This window comes from Myotis lucifugus, unplaced genomic scaffold (assembly GCF_000147115.1).
Source record: "Myotis lucifugus unplaced genomic scaffold, Myoluc2.0 scaffold_295, whole genome shotgun sequence".
NCBI classification, from domain to species: Eukaryota; Metazoa; Chordata; class Mammalia; order Chiroptera; family Vespertilionidae; genus Myotis; species Myotis lucifugus.
In genome coordinates, this window is record NW_005871343.1 from 549,822 (window position 1) to 576,248 (window position 26,427).

Below are 26,427 nucleotides of genomic sequence, written 5' to 3' on the forward strand. Positions count from 1 at the left end.
GCAGTTGGGAGCAAGCAGGCTGGTGGGGAGGGCAGGTGGGGGTGAGCAGGCTGGTGGGGGGGGCAGTTGGGGGTGATCAAGCTGGTGGGGGAGGGGCAGTTGGGGGCGAGCAGGCCAGCAGGCAGAGTGGTTAGGGGCAATCAGGCAGGCAGGCAGGTGAGCGGTTAGGAGTCAGCAGTCCTGGATTGCAAGAGGGATGTCCGACTGCCAATCCCTGGGATCAGGCCTAAATCGGCAGTCGGACATCCCCCGAGGGGTCCCAGATTGGAGAGGGTGCAGGCTGGGCTGAGGAACACCCCCCCCCCTGCACAAGTTTCGTGCACCAGGCCACTAGTTTATTTATAGAGTCATTCCATGGATGTCTTTATACTAAAGCAATAACCATAGCATTTTTCATATGACACTTCAGCTTTCTAGCCCAGAGTCTCACAATGTCTATGTCCATAAATACAGTCTATTGTGTCTTATCTAAATCATTAATCCATTGACCATTAAACCAACAGTGTTTAGATTCAACCAAAAATAGATTCACAAAGACAAAGGTCTATATGAAAGCTTCAAAACAATTAAGATATCGGTGGCTCATGGTAGACACCCATACATGAAAAGTAGACAAAGCCCCCTAGACATCTATCTATATATATAAAAGCCTAAGCAACTGGCCAGCTGGCTGACTGGCCAGTAACTATAAAGTGCACTGACCACCAGGGGGCAGACGTTCAACGCAGGAGTGGAAACTACAGGCATGAAAACATGGAACAGACTAATGAATCTCAGAGAGAAGAGGGGAAGGGGGAGGGCAGAAAGAGATTAACCAAAGATCTTATATGCATACTAGAGGCCTAGTGGACGGATTCGTGTACCGGTGGGGTCCCTTAGCCTGGCCTGCAGGGATCAAGCCAAAACCAGCTCTCTGACATCCCACGAGTGGTCCTGGAATGTGAGAGGGTGCAGGCCAGGTCAAGGGACCCCACTGGTGTACGAATCTGTGTACCAGGCCTCTAGTATATTTATGACATGTGTTTTTGCAGCGAACTAACTGGGTGCAGGGTCCCACGGAAAGCAACCACTGGCCAGGACTATTAGCATAAGCCAGGAGGAAGACAGGAAGAAAAAGATAGAAAGAAAGACAAAGGGAAGGCAGTCAAGGCAAATGCATACTAAGGAAAGGAAAGTCTGAATCACTACTTTCATAGGAAGAGAATGTATATTTATCCAACCTCCAGGATGCATGTTTCAACATCTCCATCCATTCTTTACCTCTTCCCTCACACTTGACTATTGCAATGAGAAGCACCACAATTCTAAAAACAAAAGCTGTTGGGTCATACATTTTTAAATCCCCTCTGAAATATCATTGTAATCCATCTCCCAATTCAAGATCCATTTTCCCCTTCGTATGGGGATTATCACAGTATGTAGTGATAACAATTGGACATTCCCCAGCTAGCTGAATCTTAAACAAACTATGCAGGAGGCAGCCAACTGCTATTATAGGTAATTTTTTAAAGCATTCTCTCAAGGGGATGTTCATTTGAGATGCCTTTAATGATACACTCTGGCTTAATTCTGCAAACAAGTCCTCACACAGCCAATTTAGAAGCCACAGAACACTCAAAGAAAAGGCAGTCTCCCCAGTTGCACTCCTCTTGTGCCTAGCTCACCAGCATTAGCAAAGTGTGGAAATCCTGCCAAGAATAAAGACAAGTTCTTTCTAATATCCTTAACCATCTCTGTTTCACTCTTTGCTTTACGGCAGACCTAGATCACCCAGAGCTTAAATCCAGAGATGGAAAATAGAAATGTGTTGTGCTAAGGTTTCTGCATCGTGTCCCCGCTGGCTCCATCACTCTGTTCCTGGTGCAACTGTCCCCTCTTTGGGGTGACCCAAATAGTCTACTGCCTGAGCTCCCTGAACAGGCAGGGTCACACATTTCTCAACAGATTCCGGGCTGCCCATTTACCCTCAGAAATACAGGAATTGTCATGTTCAAGTACTCCACATGCTGTCAGAAGGCCAGTGATATTTGCTTCTGGAGCCCCTGCAAGGAGTAGAAACATCTGATCCTAGTTGCCTTTGTCATCGATTCTTGTGGCCCAAGTCAGACTACCAACATTCCTATAGCATCTCATCATTTTGGAGGAGGTTGATACCTAGAAGACAAGATGCCTCCAGGAATCTGAGCTCTGAATCATCTGCCATGGACACGGTGGGGCTCTAACTTAAAGAGTTCAACCCAGAGACTTGCTCTTTGTGTCCCTTCCTCCACCAAAGGACACTCTTTTCTTCCCTGACCTATCTGAGTAAAACACCAGACTCTGAAGTAACAAATTGAAAGAAAGTGGACTTTTTTTTTTGAGGCAGGGTGATGGTGATAGTGGTGGATTTTTAAGCATATGGGGGGTATAAAAGACCAGAGGTGATTTTTCAAAAGCCTTTTCACTTTGCCAGGAGGTCGCTGTTGACAAATCTGACTGATACACAAACCTCAACCATTTATCAATTGGAATATTAATTCCAGTGCTGTGTTCTTCATTGTTGATGCTCCAAAGTCTGGAAGATTGATGTGGCTGGCAAGGCTGCAGGAATTCAGCCCATTTTTCTAGGAACATTTTGATCTAATAGAGCTCAGCAAAGTTGGGAAGGGGGAAATGCTCTCAACAGGGACAATGAATGTCTATATAATTTGACAGGCGCCTGTCTGTGCATGTCACACGATGTGTCATTGTGTGTGTCTGCACGTGCTTGGGGAGATACAATGAAAAGACAGACAGAAGAGTCAGGGGCACATCACAGTGTTATAAGAAATTCATATGAGGACTTGAAAAAAATGTCTTATAAAATTAATAAAAAGTTTCAAATTGCTGGGTATGTGCAATTTGCTGAGTTTGGGGTAGAGAGTTCTAATTACTGAGCTGACAAATATGACTTATGCCTGGAAACATTTTTAACCTATTTTTCTTTTAATATGTCTCAAGTTCAAAGAGCCATTTTTTCTTTGATCAGAGCTTCTGGGTAAGGTCTCTACATCTATGACTTTACAGGCCTCTCTGAGCCTAACTTAGACTTATTTTGTTGAGATAAGAATCCATGAAGGTCGTCTGGGGAAGGACCTACAATGCCTTCAGGGCAAGGGGAGAGATCACTGTTCTTGAGCAGCTGTATAAGCGTGCCTTGTGTTTTCTGTATTCTCATGCTTCAATCTTGGGCTTGATGATACTGAGGGACTGTCCTGTGTCATCCTCAGGTAGTAAGGAACTTGCCTCTGAGTGAGCCTTTCATATACAAACCAACTAATCTGTAATCTACACCCCAACCACATCCCTTTTCAAGTTATCATACTCCAGGCCATTATCCACGTGTTCCATTACCCCAGAGCCAGGTATCAGACAACCAGCGACAGCTCCTACACCCCAGAACCCTCTGAAGCTCCTCAAACCATCCACTCCTAAACCTGCTACCCCTGCCTCGCCCACTCCTTCCCGAGGAAACCACAATAAAGACTCTTGTTTCTGTTTTCCCCTCACTCCTTCTGCCTCCTGATTGACTCAGGTGCTTCTCCCTGAGGTCCCCCTTCCACATGGTGTGCCCTCTTCTCTGGGGAACTGTGAATAATGAATTATCTTTGCGTCAATGGCCTTCATCTCCTGACCTATTGGCCTCACCATCCCTGAATAACAACAAAACCAACATTTTAAAGCAGCAGCGCCTCTGACGAACTGTAGCTGAAAGAACAATTCTGAAGAATTCTTTCTGCTGTGGCCTAAAAGGGTGAAATCCTGCTATTGGAGCTTTTGAGGAACCAGCACCTCCCTGCAGGGTGAACTGGCCTGAAAAATGTTTAAGTGTTAGAGTGATTTGCTATTTAGTGGAGGGAAGGCCCCATCCCACAGCACTGTTGTGGGAGAGTTTATCACCCAACTCCTCCTGCCCCCCTCACCCACCCCCACACACACATACACAACACAAGCCATCAAACAGGCCACCTGACACACTGCCCAGGACTCTCTCTGGTTTCTCGAAATGCCTATGATCAGTTGTATCTGAAATGTGCCCTGGGGAGTTGCCGACAAATCCTGAGGTGGTTGAGCTTAATGTTCCAACTTGACCACTTCTCCACTTTCCCTTTGCTGGTAGAGAGCTCTTCCCTTGGAATTCATGGGGCTAGTTAAGGACAGACTGACTGATATCAAGTTCAAAAAGGGAAATGAACAGGATTCTTCATATGGACAGGGAGGGCTCACAACTGAAAGGCTCCATGACACTGGTATACTTTGCAACTTTGCCTATAGCCAACCTTGCAACCAAAATGAATATTAACCAACAGATGCCCAAGATGGCTAAATCTTGGAAAAGCGTATGCAAAATGGAAGGAAGTCTGTCTTTTCATGCCTTCTTAGCAATTCCTCTTCATTGTCTCTGTACGCATAGAAAATACTAAACAAATTGGAGGTCCTGGGAGATCACACCTGATTTCAATCCTAGCGATGAGCTACATTATTTGCACTCATTTGATAGCTATAAGCTCTGCTCTTCAATTGTCAACACAATTGCAAGGAATCGAATGCAATCAAGCACAAATCATAGTGTCTAGATGTTAGCCTTTTCTTGAATGAGAAATGGTCATAAACAAACAGCTGATTTACCAATGCAGAAATTTATTACATCGTGGCCAATGAGAGAAAGTTAAGAACCACACTTTCCAGGCATGAATATTCAGCCAGCTTTGCTGGGCATGGAGCTGCAGTCCAGTTGTATTTTATTTCTTTAATCTTCTTAGAAATGCATCAACAACCTAGAACTGGATGACAGCTGACACATCCCCGGAGGGTAAAAACAAGTCAACTTCAAGAATACAAAACCATTTACTGAAACTCAATGAGCAACATTAATGCCTTTTCTGGAAAAAAAAAATTCTAGGCCTCCTTCTTCAGCAAGTCAGAAACTAGGAACATGAAAAAATGAATCAAAGGCCAACAAGTATGAAGAGGCTCAACAGTTTCATCTGAATTAAACACAAGCTCATTATTTATCCAAAGATGAAGTAACTACTTACCAACACCTTGTCTTGATTTTACATTCCCAAATCCAAACCATGAGAAATCTGAAAACCACAACAGAACATAAAATAAACGTCGAAAGAGAAGCGTAAACCAGAGGTGTTCAGCACTGTCCTTAGTGAAATAACTCCAACGCCCTCTCAAAGTTCCATTAAGGACCGAAGCTTCCTCTCAAACTCCCAACCCTCGGATTTTTGTGTAAAGATCTATTTCTCATCCTGAGAACATCGAAGTTCAAGTCAGGTAAGGGACAACAACCAATCTTCAAGAAAAAGAGCCAAAACTCAGGGTTAAAAGTTCTGAGCAGTTTTCTCCCAAAGTATGGAGTGGAACAGAAGAGTTGCTGGGTGGAAATACACAACGCATCTGAGAAATGCACGAGAGTTCTGATCCTCAGCTGTGTGAGAAAAAAAGAAGAGAAAGCAGATCTTCTCTGGAGCTAAGACAGCTAAGATTTCATGTTCCTCTTCTGGCAGAAGAGGAACATGAAATCCCATGGGAGAACGGACACTTGGTCTGGATGGGGATTCAAGAGGAAAAAAAGGGAATCGATTCTACAAGGATTCCATGACTGACTTGCTGTGCGACGGTGGGTAGCTCATGGCAGATCCGTGCCTCTTACAATACAAGTTTCCACTGGTACGTGTAAGGAAAGGTCTGCCCAATGTTTGCAGGTCCTCCAGTGAATAAAACTACAGTGAAATGGCTGTTTACTTCCTGGGCTTGACTGTTCTCTTCTAGGTAATTTCCACTGGGTTCAAAGTGAATTCTGCACAGCGGGAAATCCATGGATCAAACCCAATAAAGGAATGGAGCCCAAGTAAGTAACGGTGTTACTCAGCTGTTTAGATCTGTGGTGACTTTTTATAGGGATTAGGATAAAGAACGATGTAGAAGAAGAGCCGACTTAAATGAAGCAATGTATGTAAAACTCTTTGCACACTCAAAAATGCCTTCCAAAGTTGTGTCATGATTACTATTTTTGTCAAGTATATTTAGCCCTTCCTTTGCTGGTATTTCAGAACTTCAGCTCTCCAAACTCTAAGCCGATTTTTACTTCTGATTGATATTCCTCTGAATGCTTTCTTCCAGGTTTTAGAAGACGGGATGAAGGTCTGGCCTCCATCCAATGCCAAATAAAGACTCCTTTGCACAAGGGACAGTGGACCTCATTCACGGGGTCCTTGGTCTAGGGAGGCAGGGCTGAGCATGTAGATTTCTTAACTACGAAGAATCCCTATCGAATCAGGGTGTATTTTCCTCCTGATTCCTTTTTGTTTCCTATATTTGTTTGATTTATAGTTTTCATTAAACCATAGGGTTGAATTTTTAAGATTGCTTTTTTCACCTGAGCATTTTATCAAAATCTTTTTTCTATCTTACAGAATACCCACTGAAGGACAACGATATAGCGGTCCCCACTGATTTATAGGTCGGATTATTTTCGATCATTAACTATAATAAACACAACTGCAAGGAACATCTTTACCCGTTTTAGATGTTCCCATCTCCATTTTCAAAAATCATTCCTTCAAGGTAAATCTTAGAAATGGAATTATTGGGTCAAAGGGGTAACTATTGTTAAGGTTCTCAACACATGTCATCAAATTGCTTCCCCACTACATCTAGGTCTTAGTGTTACCAATAATATATGAGAAGGTAGGAGTATATTTCCAATGGGAAAGCTAAGGGGGAACCATTTCCTACTTTTGTCCTTGCCATTGGCATGTGTCCACCTAACTGAACAGAGACCTGGCAAATACTCACCCCTGACCTGTACCACATGAAACCATTCACACTTTGTCTTCTGGGCTGGTGTTTGGCATGGGTGCAGTAAGGACTGCAGATATGGAAATAATCAGAATAAGGCAGATAACACTTGTGTAGTCATTATAACTCACCAAGTGCTACCCCCTACCCCCCCCACACACCCCAGACAGCCCTTTCTTTAATATATTATCCTCTGTTCAGTGACAAGGAATTGAGACTCAGAGAGGCTGATAGATTTAGCAAAGGTCACAGCTCATAGTGACCCAGCCTTCTGATGCCAAATCCGGGGTTTAGACTTTTTTTTTTCGTTCATAGCTGCCTTTCCAAAAATAGCCAAAATTAGCCAAAGTTTACAACATTATAATCAAGATTCAATTTTATATATAAAAAGCACTATAAGTAGTCATTTATTCTCATTTATTTATTCAACAGAAATGGGCTGTGTGGCTTCCCCCCTAGGAGCTTACAATCAAAGATCGGCTACCCTAGAAGTATGTCCAGGGTGTATGAGACTCAGGAGGAATAACTATCCAATTGGGGCAGAGGTGGATATTCTGTTAAGAGAGAAACATGATTTGGCTTCTGGACAACAGGTTAGAATTAGCCCTGAATGGGGGAAAGCAGAGGGGGCATTGTCGGTGTAAGGAGTCCAGTCACGTCCAGCATGGGCAGTCCTGCCTGTGTCAAGGGGCTGATGGGGCTGGAAAGTAAAAGAAACTGAGAAACAAAATAAGGGCCAAGCCAAGAGGTTAAATTTTATAAGTAGTCCCCCCTACTTTCACCCCCTGCAAAAAGAAATCTTAGGCTAGGCAGTAACATGATCAAGATTAGTTTTAGAAAAGTCATTTTGGCTACAGGGTGCAAACAGGATTATGAGAGGGAAAAACTGAGGGCCAGAGACTGGTAAGGAGGCTTCTAGAGAAATCAAGGCACGAGAGAACTGGCATGAACCAGGTTCTGGGAAAAGAAGGGATGGCTATCAGGCATATTTAGGGGGATCAACAGGACATGGTGATTGATTGCAAATTGAGGGGAGTATGGGAAGTGAATAATGAAGGTTAGGGGTTTGAACAATGAGACATATGGAGATGCTGCTCCCAGTGTTGCCAAAGAGGGTTAGGGGGTTAAACTGACAGCATAGGTGTGGGCACAAATCCCAAAAGAGGCACCTTCATGAGGACTGGTGTTGGGACCTCAGCACACATATCTAATACCCAAAGTAGAATTGCCCAAGATCAAGAACCCATGGTTTCATGGGTGGGCAGAAGCTAGATGCATTTCTTGTTTGGGCGCATAAACACCCTGTTTTGCAGGAACAAAGGAAAGGGCTTCCAGCTGAGATTAACTTTTGACAAACTTATTCCTAAATTGCTAAAAGATTTCTAAGTTCTCTTTAACAGTAACACAATTACTATGTAAGACAGAATACAATCTTCTTGCCCGTATCTCAGAGTACTTGGAAAATTTAAGACCAGATTATCAGAGTCACATTGGTACCTCTGTCCCCCTCCCCCACCTCAGAAGCTGTCCCTGGTCTGACAGCTCTTTCTTGATGGATTTAAGCAGTAGTCTTAAAACCTTAATACTAAATTTCACCAGCAAAACTTTCCCACAAGGCCAAAAAGAAACAATTTCTCAATTTCCTGTGATGTTTCACCCATTGGGAGTCGAGTCCTGCCAAACATTCTTTTCTATTCTGTTTAATAAGAGACACTTTATTCACTGCAAAATAAAGGGCTCCTTCAAAAGCAAATGTAGTTGCAGTGAGCTTAAAGGAACTCCTCCTTTTGGAATCTAGACCAGCAAAGATTCTAAATTATAAAATTAATCAAATAAATCCATTTACAATGAAGAAAGTTCAACCTTCCCTGACCAGAGGAGAGAAATGTATTTCTTTAAATGGCACATTAACACATTAAGAACTCAAAGATAGAACTTAAACTATATAAAATAAATGGCAATGAGGATTGCTTTTCAAATATCTCCCAAAGGAAACAGTAAAAATTTAGGGGGTTGAAAAGGAATATTTATGATGCCAGGGAAAGAATCAGAGAAGAGAGCAACAAATAGGCGATGTGAAGAAATCTAATCTTCCCTGTGGGTGCTGGCTTGCACAAACTAAAGGAGATTGTTAGAAGGGTTCTGATCTCGAGAGAATGAATTTCTGAATTTTTTTCCCTTTTAAGTTTCAGGAAAAAATCATTTTTGTATGTCAGGAGAAAAATCAGCTTCCCTCCCTTTTAACTCTGGAGAGATTAAAATTTGCTGTGTTCTAAAATGTAATTTCTTTATATTTTAAGGCAAGACTCACCACCCTCCAACTCCAAGAAAAGCATCTCTAACATCCTAATGGAAGCAAATGGGAAAATATGATTCACTGACAGAAATATAATCACCTCCAACTTCTTATGGCCACACCCACTCCCTAAAGGACACAGGGAAGTGGAGCTCTGGGCTGCCTTTGCTGCAGAGAAAGTGGGGACCAGATAGTGTCGAGCCCAGAATAGACACTCAATAAGCGCTTGATGGAGTAGCCAGTTGCCTGTTACCTCAAATAAAGAACTAGGAGGACTGGCCCTTGGAGTGGAGGGAAAATGAATGGATGCTTCATTGGATGCTTTGCTGACACAATAAGCATCACCCGTTCCAAGTGACACACAATCAGCATGAGTAATAGTTGCTTCAAATTAATTCCAGCTCCTCAGGCCACTGAACAGTGCAGTGTGGTGCCAAGTTTCCACTTCAATTTAATCTTAATCTTTCACTTAAGGACACAACCTTTATGTAAGTCCCATATCCACTGATGAGGAAGTGGACTTGATTTGAGTTACATTGGTTGTGGAAATCATGATGCAAAGGGTCCTGGAATCCTCCTGACCAACTTTCATTGGCTTCATCCCTTCCCTTTCTTCAAATGCCAATGTGACTTATTATATTGTTCTCCAAGTAACATTGAACACTTCCAATTCAAAAACTATAAAGAAAAATAAGTGTATTTTATTTATTTATTTTTAAGATATATTTTTATTGATTTCAGAGAGGAAGGGAGAGGTAGAAAGAGATAGAAACATCAATGACGAGAATCATTGATTGGCTGCTTCCTGCACACCCCTGCCCTTGACCGGAATCAAACCCAGGATCCAGTTCGCAGGCTGATGTTCTATCCGCTGAGCCAAACTGGCTAGGACAAAAATAAGTGTGTTTTAGCTTAAACTGCTTGCTGCTCTCTGAAATATTTATTTTCTTCTCTTTTTCCTGGGCCCACAGCTAGACTCAGTTAACCAGCCCTCCTTGCAGTTAGTTGTGGCCAAACCACTAAATTATATCCAAGGGACTGTGAGCAGAGTGAGGGGCACCATTTCTGGGACTGGCCATCAAGACTTCCCATGCATACTCCCGGATGCTTTCCCCTTCTACCTATCCAGAATGCAGACAACACTTACATCAAACTTGGAATTAATGACTTGATGTCAGCAGAGAAATTCTCTACTACCTCTCCCAGTAAGTGTAGAAACTAAGTTATTCTACTGAGGTCCAATGAAACAATTTATCCTCCAACTCCTATTCACATGCAAAAAATAAACTATTGAGTTTGAACTATTATCCACTTTGGGACTTATTTACCATAGTAGAGAGTGAGCCTACCATAACTAATACATATACACAAAGAAAAAAATACATGTTTTTGGTGCAGCCACTATGGAAAGCAGTATGGAGTTTCCTCAAAAAAAATTAAAAATAAAATTACCATGTGATCCAGCAATCTGGTATTTACCTAAAGCAAATGAAAATACTACCCCCATGTTCTTTGCAGCACTATTGACAATAGCCAATACATGGAAGCAACCTAAGTGTCTATCAATGCATGAATGCATAAAGAAAAAGTGACTATATATATATATATATATATATATATATATATCCAGTGAAATATTATTCAGCCAAAAATTGGAGGAAATCTTGCTATTTGCAATACTAGGAATTCATCTTGAGGGCATTATGCTAAGTAAATAAGTCAGACAGAGAAAGACAAATACCGTGGAATCTAAAAAATAAAAATAAAAACTCAAAGATACAGACAGCAGATTGGTGGTTGCCAAAGGAAAGGAGGTGAGAAAGAGATGAAATTGGTGAAAGGGGTCAAAAGGTAAAAGTTTTCAGTTGTAACATAAATAAGTCCTGCAATGTAATGTACTAGTACAACTTGGTGACTATAGTTACATTGCATATTTGCTAAGAGAGCAGATCTTAAAAGTTCTCATCACAAGAAAAAGAAATTTATAACTATGTGAGATGATGGATATTAACCAGACTTACTGTGGTGATCATTTTTCAAAATATACAAATACAGAATAATTATGTTATACACCTGAAAATAAAGTTATATGTAAATTAGATCTTAAACTTATTTATCTTTTTACTTATCAAAGGTTTTAATTAACTGACTCCATGATTTCCCAACCCCCCCCCATCACAAAATTCGAAACTGTGTATCCATGTATATTTACATTTTTCTGGAAAGCCCACAGATTTCATTAGATTTTCAAAGAATTCTTAACCCCAAAATGCTAAGAGCCACTGAAATATGCATAAATGATTTATTGTGTATTGTCTGTGTCCTTTACTAGAACTTGAGCTCCAGGAAATCAGTGACTGTCTTAGAAGAGGTTCTTCCGGAAACAAACTTCGACACAAGGACTCAAGTGAAGGCAGGTTATAAGGAAGTGATCCAAGAAATACTAGAGGGGAGTGAGCAAGTAACAAAGGGCCGGGAGGGAAGCCCATCGTGGATACATTATACTGTGGGTAACTAGAACTCAAATTCCTGGGAAACCAGGGGCAATGGTATAGAATGCAACTCAGAGATATCCCATCCAAAAGGTGAGGAAGTTGGGTCACTGACCCTCCAACTACCATCTGTCATTGGCTGAGAGCTTCTAGCTAAAGGGAAGCCCTCAGGCAGAGAGTCCTGGGTGCTTTCAGCATGACACCATGGGCGCAGCTGGGAAAAACTGAGAGGACACCGGTGAAACAGCAAAGTATTTGCTACAAGGTTCTTGCCTGTGTATTCACCATTATCTCCTGGTGCTTTGCACAGCGCTTCAATAAATGCTTGTTGAATGAATGAATTAGAACAATTTTTAAAAAGCATAACCATATGAAATACAGCAAGTCTAATGAAAATGTCAATATGCAAAGTATGCACCCAATATAAAACCACTATGTTTTGCAAATATATGTGCTCCCTTCCTGATTCATTTGTGGCCCTCCAATGGAACCTCACTGAAGACAGTCTTTAAAGGTGAGCAATACTTAGAACCCAGCATTCCAGGGAGAAGAGTGGGCTAAATGTCAAATGTGGGCTGTCTCTAGACACTGCAAGAAATAAACTGTATGGCCTTGGGTGAGCCATTCTCCCCCTCTCCCCTGTAGACTTTGTTTCCCACTGCACAAAGACAGAGGTGGAGACATGGCACTGAAGGCCTGCTCAAGCTCCAGCAGTCTATAGTACTAATCATTAGGCACATATGACTGAGAATAGATTGCCACGTGGCCTCATACAGCTTCCCAGGGTATTTTGGGAAGGTGAAATCATGTGCAATTTAAAGAAAAGCACTCAGTCAACTGGCCTAGATTTTCTCCTGCTAAATAACACTCAGATGCTTTGGGGGTCACTATATCCTTATCTTGAGAGAAGGACCCATGCTCTGGAAAAGTAATTTAAAAAAGCAGTATTTACTAAATACCTGCTATATGCCAGGAACTTACTAGAGATTAGATGTTATTTTAATTAGGGAAAATTGGTCAACTTCTATTGCAACATTAAAAAAATAATAATAAAAGCAGACTAACGCCTTAAATCCTACAGATAAAGTTCAGAAGGCTCAAGTAGAAAGAGATGAAACTAGACTTCTTGGAATGTGGCAAAATATCCTGATCCTGTATTTCAGACATTTAATTTTAAGAAAATAAAATTGCCAACTACTTCACCTTTCATTTTGAACATGTGGACTATTTCAAAGAAAAGTCAGCCGGTATACATCTTAGTCATTCACATTTAAACTGTACAAAGTGTTAGGGTTTTTTAATCTACTGTAAATTCCGAAGGCTTTTTCTTTAGCAAAAGTGGTTACAATCTTTCCTGGGTAAAAAGTGGAACCGGGAATGTCAAATAATTAGTTTCTAAGCTTGGAACTTTGAGAAAGGCAGGGGCAACCTCTGCTTACTAATAAGAGATGACAGACATGGGAGAATAATATCAAAGCTTTGCCTTGCTACTGTACAACCCAGTGAAAGCTCAAAATGCCCTATAAAGACTTTTTTCAGCTGTCACAAGCTCTCTTCAGAAAAGGCAGGTGATCTGGATGCACACACAATATATTTCCCTGTTCACACTGCTTTAAGGTTGGGTGAAGGACTGCTTGAACTTTGCCCCAAATTCTCTGCAAAGCAAGTCTTTAGGAAGGAAACTGGGTGATTCTCAGGGAGTCATCTTGGAAGTGGTGTCAGTAGCCTTCAGAGAGAGCAACAGGCCTTGAGGCTGGCATACACTTTATGATAAATTCCCATGAGCTTTTGTTTCCATGGAAAACCTAAACAATGACTCAGACTTCCTGGATTTTCGCAGACCCTATCAGGCCAAAATAAAGGAAGGTTGCTCTCTTCACCCTTCTTTGCACAAGGTTTGTTGCCACTTTAAGTGCATTTGAAAATGCCAATGCAAGTTATGTTACATATATATATATATATATATATATATATATATATGCTTGCATTATTTATATCTGCATATATTAAACATGCAAATTATTTTTTTTTAGTTCCTTTTAACCAACGTTTACTATAACTAATGCAAAGCATCATATAGGAATTTTTGTGTGGTGTATTATGGAATTTTGAAGGGAGAAAAACATGGTAGGGTTTCCAGCCATGATACTCACTACAAGGTATTTTCCATTGTCAACTGTATTCAAACTCTTTACTGCAATCTGAGAACATGGTGACCTGCTTCGTGTCATCCTTCAGCATCTTTGTCGTTCTTTTCAATGACCCACTGTCTCCCTTCCCATCCCACCACCACCCTCCACACTTGAATCTAGTCAAGGTCAGGAAATGTGTAAGGCCAATGCAATAGCCAAGATATTTATTTAATTGTATGACTGTGTGCTCTTCTATTAAGAAGCTCCCATAATGGAATGGGACATAATAGGATGATATGCACTTCTAAAGCTGGGTGTTGAATAAAAATAATGGGATAAAATGACCTTAAGTAGAACAAAATGAAAACCCATTGTTTAAAATGCAATGCCAGTCAAACAAATGAATGATTGGCCACCCTGCTTAGTATCACTTGAGGTGGTGACTCACTGGCAGGGGAAGAAACCCAAATCCATAAGATGAAACTATATCTCTTTCTTTAGTGTTTCCCCACTAAATGCCCGATATGTCCTTCAAGATCCACTGCTTTTCTGGAAACTAATCAAAACTGATTGGCTGGGTCAGTGGTTCTCAAATAGGGGCTATTTTGCCTCCCATGGGAAAATTGGCAATGGCCAAAGACATTTGGGTTGTTGTAATAAGGTGGAGGGTGTGTGCTACTTGCATTTAATGGGTAAAGGACAAGGATGCTGCTAAATGGCCAACAATATACAGAAAAGTCCCCCAGAACAAAAACTGTAAGGTCCAAAATGTCAGTGGTGTTAACACTGAGAAACATTGTCCTAGATCAGTGGTTCTCAACCTGTGGGTGGCGACCTCTTTGGGGGTCGAACAACCCTTTCACAGGGATCGCCTAAGACCATCGGAAAACACATATATAATTACATATTGTTTTTGTGATTAATCACTATGCTTTAATTATGTTCAATTTGTAACAATGAAATGGGGGGTCACCACAACATGAGGAACTGTATTAAAGGGCCATAGCATTAGGAAGGTTGAGAACCACTGTCCTAGATTATGGGCCCACAAAGAGGAATTAATCTTGAAACCTTTCATCTCTGTTAAAAAGACCTAGCCTGCCTATGCTCTCTGTCCCTATGGAGTTTAGTCTTCTTCCCTGTTATTTCCATGTTCTTATCACTGGTGTCCCTGCTGCCAGTCCCTTTCTTTCTCAGTTTACCATTTGTATCTCACAAGAAACAGCTCTGATTGTCACTCCTGTTGCTCCCAAATACCAAATAGTGCTATTCTTGCCCCAAAACAGAGGGGAAATGCAGTGCGAAGGGACAGAAACGAGATTTGGACTCCAAGCTTTAGATTTCAGTTTTGGACCCACCATTTCCTGACAGCCCCACAGGGACTTGGTCTCTCTGAGTCTCCCCTCAGAGCAATAATTACTTCCCTGGCCACCATATGTACTCCCTAAAGCATGCACAGATGTGTACATACATACATAACAAATTAATGTTAACAATAAATGTACAAAATTTTTAAAAACTCATTGTAACATGTTAAGAAATAAGAGATGTGACTTTGCAAGCAATACCCTTAGAAGGCCATGCCTTCTGTTGTATCTGTTTTAAGGATACAACCCCTGTTTGTCATACTTTCAGAGCTCCTCTGAGGGAATCATCTTTAATTAATGTAGTAGACTCTGTCAACTATGCAAATCTTCATGATTTGGGGGAAATTTGATTTTTTAATAGTCAAAGATCATTTGAAGCCAGGTCAAATGGAAAATGTGGGTCAGTAAGCTGGGCCACATCACCATTATTTAAAATGTCAGGGGATCTGATTCTAAGGTCTCAGGCCTCCGCCTTTTTTGTGGCTCTCATAACTTTTCACTAAAGACATTTCCAAAAGATGAGTTCCAAAAATGCACAAAGTTTCTTCTCTGGTGATTCTCAAAATGTTTCCTAGTTCTAGAATCATAACTAAATGTTATTTTCCAGAAACTTTCTTTGTCCCTAAATTCATGGTCATTAAGTAGATGCAACATAATTGGACGGCTGGCTGGGTGTTCTTCACAGTGCACATTAGAAGCTACTGAAACACATTTACTCCCAAACTATAAAACCATAAAAACAACATACTCTTGATATCTAAAAAGCCCATGAAAAACAGGATTAATTAGAGATGCATAGTTGGGGATGATCATTTTTTGTGTATTCTTTACTGAATTGTATACACCCCAAGTTCATATGTTGAGCCATAATTCCTAGTGTGGGTGCATTTGGGCCTTTAGGAGTATTTAAGGTTAAATGAGGGTGTGTCCTAATCTTATAGGGCTGGTGTCATTATAATAAAGATACCAGAGTCTCTCTCTCTCTCTCTCTCTCTCTCTCTCTCTCTCTCCTGTTTCTGCCACAGACAAAAGGCCATGTGAAGACACAGTAAAATGGTGGCTGTCTGCAAGCCAGGAAGAGGGCCCTCAACCAGGAAACTTATTGGGTGCACCTTGATTCTAGGACTTCTAGGCTCCTGGACTGTGGGAAAATGCATGTCTGTTGTTTAAGCCACCCAACCTGTGATATTTTGTTACGGTGGCCTAAGCAGACTATTTTATTGTGTTTGTTTTAGTTGTTATTGCTGTTTGGATTGCCAGCCTGTATCCACTTCCTCCTCCTCAACTGGTAATGATTTTCATTTGGTTATCCACCCAACCCCAGACAGCCAATGTGATTCAAGATGGAGCCAATGGCTCAGGCGACAAATATCAGCATAATTCCATTCCCTGCCCACAATAATGGCTTAAAGAACTGGCATGTGATTAAAGTTAGTCTGATGAAAACCAAGCCTAGAATGTGTGTACAAAGGTTGATGGAGTGATGTTCTCTTTCCTGCTGGATGGACATCTGGAAGGATGTAGCATCAAGAGTGGATGGAAGTCATCTTTGCTGAAACCATGAGAGGAAATTCTGTCTCCAGTCAACACAATCCAATGGGAAAGAGCCAAAGATGGATCCTGGCCACAGTTTGTGAGCCTTTGATAAAGTCACATCCAGAGCTTGGCATTTACTTCGTGATGGTATATTTATTGTTAGAGACATTTGCAACTGCAAGATGCCAAACTAATACATGGGGCAATAGTAGGCTAATTGTCAATAAGTCAGTCCTGCATCACCAGAGGCTGGAATGAATGGGTACCCTATTCTGGAATCCTTCCATGCACCCAAGTTTTGTTACCACTGATGTTGAATTGGCCTGTTATAAAGATGTAAATGTTCTGTTCTTTAAAAGCGTGTTTGACAGGATGAAAGACTTTGAGATTTCAATGATTTTGACTCCTCTGGAGATGGGAGGACATCCTATTTTAGCAATTTCTATGGGAATGAATAGACATATACTTTAGCTATTCAAATATTTAACTAGCCCTTTTGTTGTTGTTTTGAATCCCAACAAGCTGCAGCTGCCTGTTTGTATCTGTTGTTCCTTTAAGGGGCTTGCTGATTCAGTAGGATCCCTTGAATGCATTAATTAGCCTTCTCTCATTTTCCCAGCCCATGCCTATGAAGAAATGAGCATTTGCAGTTCCAATTGCAGAATGGGATGTGAGTAATGAGGGTACCAGATAAATGGAGGCTCAGAATTGCTGCTTTCTGATGGACAGTTGATGCTGGCAGCAGCCTGCATGGCAAGGTTTGTGTGGCTGCATGGTTAATTTATTGGCTATCACTATTGACAGGCGAATGAAACACAAGCCCTGGATTAAAGTGTAACAGGGGAGATGAGGCATTAATCAGCCTAGGTACATGAGTCAGAGGAGGTAAGGATCCAGAGAAAATAAAACATTATGGAAGACTGGGAAATGATTTATCATTTTTAATATATATCATCTAAGCCCACTCTTTATGACTGCTTGTAGGCCTCCATGTTGTGAAGACTTGGGCAATAAAATATTCCTTTCTTAAAACACAAAAGTGAAAGATGCTGGTGGGGAAAATAAAGAAGCATGAAGAATAAACTGACTGTAAAAGAAAAAAGTGTTTGTCTTAAAATTAAATTTCCACTAGTTTCTTTTTAAATGATTTAGAAATACAGCTTTTACTTGGAAAAACTGCATCCGATCAATCAGATACAGAGAAATATATGAGGTCTGTTGATGAGGGCCAATTTCTCAGATCATTTCTGAAATTATTATAATATGAGAAAATGTACTTTTAAAGAGTAAGCGGCCATGGTAGGATTAACAGTTAACTCAACTGACTGAATTACTGTTAGCTGAGAATCCTTGAGCTTGGAAGCTTGGTTCTACATAATCATGCATTCTCAAATTTGGAAGTTGGCAGGAGTAAATATCTAGCAATTGAGTTGAGTTGAGACTTGTATGAAATGATACAACCACTCTCCCATTAGTATTATTCCTCCTTGGGTTTCTGCAACCCAAGAAATTTTAAGAACCATTTTCAGGACGGTTTCCCTTTTTGTCGTAGGCAGAAACAAACAAGAGCACATTCCTTAACATTCTGCAACACGTTATAGCTTCTAACAGTAATGGTTTCTCAGTTCCCCTTCAGGAATGTCAGGTGTTTCTAGAAAACAGGCAGGGGAAAAGAAACCTAAGCAAGTTACCCAGATGCATCAAGAAATGTAATGAGAGAAGAATATTAGGGGGTTCATTCTCTGCTCACTCATTCTATCCCCTTTGCAAACATTTTCTGACTTGTTCTGAATGTAGGAGAAATCTGCGCTACGTTTGTAAACATAGAACCCATTGCTTTTCCCCGGAAATGAATCATCTATGGCTAGACTGATGCTGGCTGAAAAGGCAACAGCCCCTGCCCTGGTACAGGCCTCTGCAGCTCTCATGACAGCTGCTGTCTTGACCTACTGTAGCGTTCAGCCTTCCTCTTGCCCTCCTCGGGTCCACAGTTCATGCTGCAGCTGGAGAGAACGTTCCAAAATGCCACTCTGATTCTCTTCTTCCCCCCATCACTACTTAAAATCAACTGAGGGCTCCACATCAACCCCAAGTCCTCCTCTAGGTCTTGGTCTCTACTTCCTCTCAGACTCTTCTCTTCCAGTCTCTTCCTCTCATCTTATGTTCTAGCAACTGAGTGCCCAACATAAAGCCATTGTCCTGGCAACAGCCCACCCAATGCTAAAGCACTGCACTACTGCACCCTGACCGGTGCCCCCGGAGTTGGTCAACTCCAGAGAGGCCAGGCTGCTTGTGGCCCACCACTGGAGATCTCTGCCTTCAAAACTCTCTGGGGAAAATGCAACCATTTCTGGCAAAGAAAACTCATCAAACATCATAACCATTGAGGCTGAGCACTGTTTCGCTGAACAGCTGGCCAAACTGTCAGTGGGGCCCTGAGGAGTGAAGGAAACTAGACAGCCACCTTTAAATGAAGGAAAGGGAGGAACCAGAAAGGCCTAAAGCCTAGGAGATTTCCCCAGGGGCTTGAGGAACACTTCTCTGGGAGGGGAGGCTATGAGAGAGGGTGGGTACAGGAGCAAGGCCTTCTCTACTTTCCTGGCACCTCCAGGCATAATAACTGCTCAGCTATTGCAGACACACAGCAAATCCATCATCTAAAATGATTAGATTAAAAACCTACTATGTGCACTGTTATGTGTAGGACCAGCATTTACTGAGTCCTTCCTACATACTAGGAATCTTATTATTAGATCCTGACCATTACTTCATTGTAGGTATTATGATCCCCATCCCGAAGGTGCAGAGGAATTTAGTAATCTTTGGGTCACTGTATAGGCAGGAAATGAAGCAAAGTAAATGTGCAGTCAAAAAGTAGTCAGAAAGGCTGGATCACAGGAATAGAATAGGGGGTCATCCAGTACACACCCTCTCTCTTACCCCTCCCCATCCAGACACTCCTGGTCTTTCATAAACTTCTGGAAAATGTTCACAGGCTAAGATCTCATAAGGCCTTTGTATTGGCTCTAGTATTGGGTATAGAACTCAGCCACCAGCTATTCCCCTGGATGGTCAGCAAGGTCTAGTTATCCCCAAATTGAGCCTGAAGAACAGAGGGTTCTAAACAGTGTTTCGAGGTAATAGTGTGCGACTGTAAACAGAGTGAGGTTCTAATTTGCAGACAGAGGAAAACCCCCCTCTTCACTGAAATCAGGGGTCTAGGAAGAGAGAGGCTCCCATGGGCATGCAGGCACCTCCCAATATCCCACAATATGACCAGCAAAGCAGCCCTCTGAGTGGATGGCAAAGAGAGAAAGAACCAAAGCCAGGGTCTCAGCCCCAGGCGCTCAGTCAGATACTGGTGGCCCTGAATGGAGGGACATTCCTGAGGCAAATCAACAACCTCAACCAAGGCTCTTCCTTTGGGCTCAGAACTGATTTTATTGGGTCATCCAGAAAGAGGATGGCGTTCACACACAGTGTATTAAAATCAGTATTTACCCTCTGACAATGTAAACACATGTTTCAGGAAGATAACCCTGGCATCATGGGGATAATTATGTGCAGACGGGCAAGGCTTGAATCAGAAGGGGGAATGGACTAGGTGGCCACTGCTATTGATTGAAGAGGTCAAGGGCCTCTTCACATGGAACAGTGTTGCATCCCAAAGTATGCTCAACACCCAGACTAAGATTAGCCAGCCCTTTATTGTGCTTAAGAGCTGCCATGGCATGCAAGGGTGGCTGGAAATGAAAACAGGGGATTAGGAGGGATTCCAGAGTCACCCACATTGGTTGTGTCATCAAATTTCTGGGGGAAAGGATGAATAATTCTGCCTACTTCTTCAATGTTTTTGTAATGGGATGCAATGCATCTGCCTATATAGAAACATCTGGGCCACTAAGATTTTTCGTTTCAGTTGAATGCTTCCCATCACATAGGCCTGGGCTTTGATGTCCTGAGATTCAACCTGGGATACATGCTTTCACTCAGTTACTCAACCAATATTTACAAACAATCTTAAGACAAGGGAACAAATTGGATAAAAATTCCTACCGCAGTGCAGCTTACATTTTGTGGAAGAGACTGATGATCAACAGTAACAACAAGGAAATATATAAAGCGTGTGTGAATGCTCAGGGCTTTGAAAAGAAGTAGGGCGGGGAAAAGAGACAGGAACGATCGATTGAGTAGGAGTAAGGACTGCATTTAGATACAGTAAATGCTCAGGGAAAGCCTCTGGGGAGCAGGTGATAGTTGAACAAGGACCTAACTGAGATGAGAAGAGCATTCCAGAAAGAGGGAACCACCAGCACAATGGCCTTGAGGAAAGAGTGTACCCAGAGTGGGCTCTGGGCAGCAAGGAGGCCAGCACAGGCAGATAATCCAGGAGAGAGAGCAGGGAAGTTTGGACCAAGTTAGTAGCTGTGGAGAAGGAACAAAGCAATAGTATTCTAGATATATTTTGAAGGCAGAGCTGAAAAGGGGTGAGAGTGAAGAGAGGACTCACAGATTTTGGTCTGAGTGTCTATTTTTGAGCTGGGGAAACCCTGGGAGGATCACATCTCAGGGGACAGTCCAGAGCTCTGTTCTGACTCGCTCAGTGTGAGAAGTCTAGTAGGCATCCAAGTGGAGCTGGTGAGCAGGTTGTTGGCCATAGAAGTCTGGAGTTCAGAGAACAGGTTTCTGCCAGAGGGGAGATTGAGGCAAAGCCCTCATTTAGATGAATTCAAAACCATAAGACTGGGTAGTCCCCACAAGTGTGTGTGCAGCTGGAGAGGATAGAGGCTCAGACACTTCTCGGGGCTCGGCAATGCTTACAGTGGGGAGACGAAAGAAGTCACCTTCAAGGTGGGCAGAAAACAGAGGAGGGGTGTCCTGGGGTCAAGAGAAGAATGTGTCTGAATTAGATACAGGAAGCTGTGCCGGGTGCTGCTGACAGGTGAAGGCGGGGAAGAACTGAGAGTGACAATAGGGTGTAACAATGGTGACCTTGAAAGGGGGCCCTCTGGTGCTACATTCAGAGTGAAAGCTGATTTGAAGGAATTAAGGAGAAAGCCGGAGAGCGGGAGTTGAGAGAGGAAGACAGGTCTTTCCAGGAGATCCCTGTAGAAGGGGAAGAAAAAGCACAGTGGGTGGGGGCAGGAGGAATTTGTTTTTCACAAGTGAGACTTGGCAACATATTTATAAGCTGATGAGAATGATCCAGCCAGAGGGAAAAGTGATGTTGCAGGGGGGAGACGGGACAACTACTGGGGTGATGTCCTTCATGAGGTAAATGGGGGTGGAATCCAGTGCACACGTTGGGGCTGTCCCGGGAAACCGTGCCAGGAGGGCACACAAAGCCATGGCACCGCAAAGCAGGTAGAGACATGCAGTGGGGTGGCTGTGGGGCTCTCTTTAGGGCAATGAAAGCAAGGTCTGGAGCTAAGAGTGTGCTAAGGCAGTGGTTCTCAACCTTCCTAATGCCGAAACCCTTTAATACAGTTCCTCATGTTGTGGTGACCCCCAACCATAAAATTATTTTCGTTGCTACTTCATAACTGTAATTTTGCTACTGTTATGAATCGTAATGCAAATATCTGATACGCAGGATGTATTTTCATTGTTACAAATTGAACATAATTAAAGCATAGTGATTAACCACAAAAACAATATGTAATTACATATTCAATATGTTTTTCCGATGGTCTTAGGTGACCCCTGTGAAAGGGTTGTTCTACCCCCAAAGGGGTCACGACCCACAGGTTGAGAACCTCTGTGCTAAGGGGAAGGGAAGGTAGAGGGATATGGGGAAAGGAAAGTATGGGGCCCTTCTCTAGGAGAGAGGGAGAGGGGGTGCTTTGCAGTGCTGGCTGGGCTGGGGGAGCACTGGACTTACCAGGGTGGTTGTTTCCCAAGAGAGGGCAAGGATGCTGTATGTGCAAGGCAGCGGTTATGGCCAGTGAACATGGACTCAAAGCTAGAAGAAGTGAATATATGCACTCCAAGAAGAAGGAAGGAAGAAAGGGATGGAGGAAGAAAGAAGAGGTTAAGGCTTGTGGTCTGGGAAGGTCAAAGGACTTTTGGTATGAGAGTAGCAGGGTGCTAGCTGGACACAGGATGGAAAAGAGGGATTCTTAAGATCATGGAGAGGTTGCTAATGACAAGGTGAAAAAAATGTCCCCGTGAGAGTGTGACTACAGCAATGCATCTGTTTCTCACAAAGGACCAAATGTAGTGAGAACAGACTGTGGAGTCTCCCTACTGAGTGAGAATAATCAATAAGGAGATCTTATTTCATTTCTATGGCCTTTAACTAGAAAAGAGGGGAGGTTAAGGAGGGAAGGGGAGACAGAGGGACTTTGGCAGCAAAACAGCAGCACTTAATAACATCAGGTTTCTGAAAGTAGAGCCTGGAGAAAAAATAACCAAGAAACCCAAAACCCTGCAGTGTCAGAGCTTCCCCAGGCCCTCCATCCACACCTCTAATAAAGAGCAGCCACTTGTGTGCATTTTGCACACACACTGATGTGCTGGCAGCCCGCTCACACTGCCCGTTTGCAGGGATTAGGGGAGAGCAGAGGCATAACTCCTGGGCAGCAAAGCGGAAAAGCCCACAGGCAAGCCCGGGCCTGGCCTGAAGAATGCGCAGTGTGCTCTGCGTCTGCGAGGGCCTCGGAAATCAGCTCCGCATCATAAAATCCACCCCTCGGCCAAACTCAGCACAGAGCTGAGCGTGGAGCAGGCACTCCATAAATATTCGATGTTGACCAAATGAAGGCAACTGCCACTGCTCTGGGTCTTTATGGAGCATGAGGGACCCCCAGGATGTACACGCATTCAGAAGAAGGTCCAAATGGGCTGAGACCCTGCTGGGGTGAAGGTATTTCCGGTGAAAGAAGTCTACAGGGTGAACAGTTTGAAGCCCCAGATTTTATTCTCATTTCCACCCAGTCCACCAACATTTAGTGAACAACTGTTATGTGCTACGCTTTGTGCCAAGAACTGGGGTTCTGATGTAAATCCATCAACATTACATCTCTCCCCAAATGGATAAGACACAGTAGAGGCCAATGAAAAGTCAAGTTACAGTGTGTGCTTCCCTGTGGTCTTTATTGTGTTAGGTTTGTGAAAAGTATATTTTGACTGTTCTGGTGAGAAGTTATTAGGAGAGCAGATGAGAGCTACCGCAGGGTGTCACACACAACAATCGTCTGACAAAGATACTCACTAGGTTGACCACCAAACCACAAATGGAGAGTAATAAATAATACATAGCAATGGTCAGAATTAGTATGAATGTGGGTTAATTACCACAGTAATAAGGGAAGTGAGGTCATTTATTTTTCAAGAAGTTAATGACATGGATGTTTCACTCTCCAGGCCCTTCTCATACATCTTGGCATGTCCTCTGTTCTAGAAATTGAATCCAAGACTTATAGCAAGACAACATGAAAAAAAATAACTAAGGCATCTTTGCAGAATTTCAATTCTTTTCAATCAATGAAGCAGAAGGTAAAGAGTGCTATTCCATATTTTAAAGACTAGAACTGTCTATTTTGAGTAAATACGCCATTATTTATCTTACTTTAAATTATATATCAGCAATAAAAGTTCCCAAAATAATATATATTATGGAAAGAAAAGCAATACTAGGTAGGTAAATTCACTCCTCTGGTATTATTTTTTTTCTTAAAAGCTGTTGGATAACTTTTGGCATTATAAAACACATGCTTCCTTTTTTGTAGAAAAGTTGAAAAAATACATAACATATAAAAAATAAAAAATCACCTCTACATCCCATAATTATTAACATTATGATCCTTTCATCTATTTTTTCTCTATGTAAAAAATAAGTTTGGAGTCATGATGCATTAGAATATATACTAAGTATAGTTTAATATTCGAAACTCCACTGTCAGATGGTATTTTACTACCATCTTCAATGTTACCATCATTCAATTAATTGTTCCAATATTATTAAGCATTTGGGTCTTTTTCTTCTGTCATAACTTATGTGGAAAGTATCAACTTCGTACACACAGCTTCCTCCTAATCTCTGCCCCTGTTTTCATCTGGATATACTATTGCTGTTGTTCTCCTATTCTGAATGATTTTTTTTAACCAATCTATTTTCTAAGATTTCTGTTAACATAATGGTGAGCTACTAAATAATCTGTTGCATATCCAGCCAGATTATAGAAACTTTCTATTCATTACTGGGTTTGGAAATTGGTTATCCATCATTTTCTAAGCACTCATAATATCTATAAATATATCTTTTACTTTCCCTTAGATAAATCTCTTATATCCATTTCATGTCTTATTTCATTAGCCATAACTTCCAGAATATGATAAAATCTGAATGATGAGGTACGCATTTTTGGGTTCCTTCATATTGTAATGGGAAAACTTTTGAATCTAGCCATTAAGTCTGTTTGTCATACAAAGGAGGTATTCTTCTCTTCTTGGACTAGTAATTTTTATATTATTTAATCTTATCAACTAAATGGAGATAACCAGATTTTCTTTTGTGACTTCATCTTGTTCACTGGATTCTTAGCTTATCATAGTGCCTGGAGTTATTCTTTCATTATTAGGTTGTATAAAAGGTTATCTGAAGTTTTATCTTTTTATGCCTAAAGACCCTTTCCATTACATTGGACAAAATTCCTTGCTGCAAAGTCTCCCTCCAATGCCTCAGGTTTAGCTAACATCCACTGAGGGACCGTTAGGTTCCAGACATGGTTTCTAAGTATGTTTCATGCACCTCTCAACTATCCGATAAGGTAGATCTTGAGCTTATTGGTATCCCCACTTTATACTTGAGGAAATGAAGACACACAGAAGTCGAACCATTTGAGTTCGCACAGCCAGTGAGTGGCAGATTGAGGACTGGAACCCTAGGCAGTCTGACACTGCAGTGTGCTCATAGCCATCACAGCCATCCCCTGAGTGGAATCAACAGCCTATCACCTGCCACCCAGGATGCCTTGGGCAGGTCACTTCTCTCATGAACACTTTCCTCTTCTCTAAAGTCAGAATAGCAATAGGAACAACAGTGCCTACTTAGCAAGCTTTGGTGTGAAGGTCTCTCTGTCTGACATGGAACCGACACTCTATACCAGCGGTTCTCAACCTGTGGGTCGCGACCCCTTTGGCGGTCGAACGACCCTTTCACAGGGGTCGCCTAAGACCATCCTGCATATCAGATATTTACATTACGATTCATAACAGTAGCAACAATACAGTTATGAAGTAGCAACGAAAATAATTTTATGGTTGGGTCACAACATGAGGAACTGTATTTTAAGGGCCAGAAGGTTGAGAACCACTGCTTATATAATGACAGCTAACATTTCTTATTACTACCCTTATTTCCTTAAGTATTTATTGAATGACTACTCTGTGCCAGACATTATTCTGAGTATTTGGGAACCAACACTGCCCTTCTGGAACTTCTCTTATAGTACATCCTAAAATTATTTAAGATTATATTATAGTACATAATATCTACAAAGGCTCCCACTCTATTGTCAGAACTTCTAAAATCCAAATGTTTCCAAAACCCAAAGGTTAACTCATTTGACACTAAAACCTGACCTGAACTGCAGTGGGGTTATCTGCAGACCTTACTTATTCTGGGTGGTGTGACTACAGAAATGTCACTCCAGAGCTTCTCCCCATTCCACTGGAGAGGGTCATGGTGTTCACTGTAGGAACCTTATTGCATCTCCAAAATCCAAAAAGTCCCCAAATCCAAGCATCTGGTCCCAGGGGTTTGAGATTTC

The 26,427-nt window shown here is 41.9% G+C and overlaps 1 protein-coding gene across 1 annotated transcript in view; it reads right to left on the reverse strand.

Moving 5' to 3' along the window:
• Positions 1-26,427, reverse strand: part of NTRK2 (neurotrophic receptor tyrosine kinase 2) — a 312,980-nt gene that overhangs the window by 133,824 nt on the left and 152,729 nt on the right. Inside the window, exon 16 of the mRNA XM_023763642.1 lies at positions 5,058-5,105. Coding sequence (XP_023619410.1) covers positions 5,058-5,105 — 48 coding nt within the window. The remainder of the gene's footprint in view (positions 1-5,057; positions 5,106-26,427) is intronic.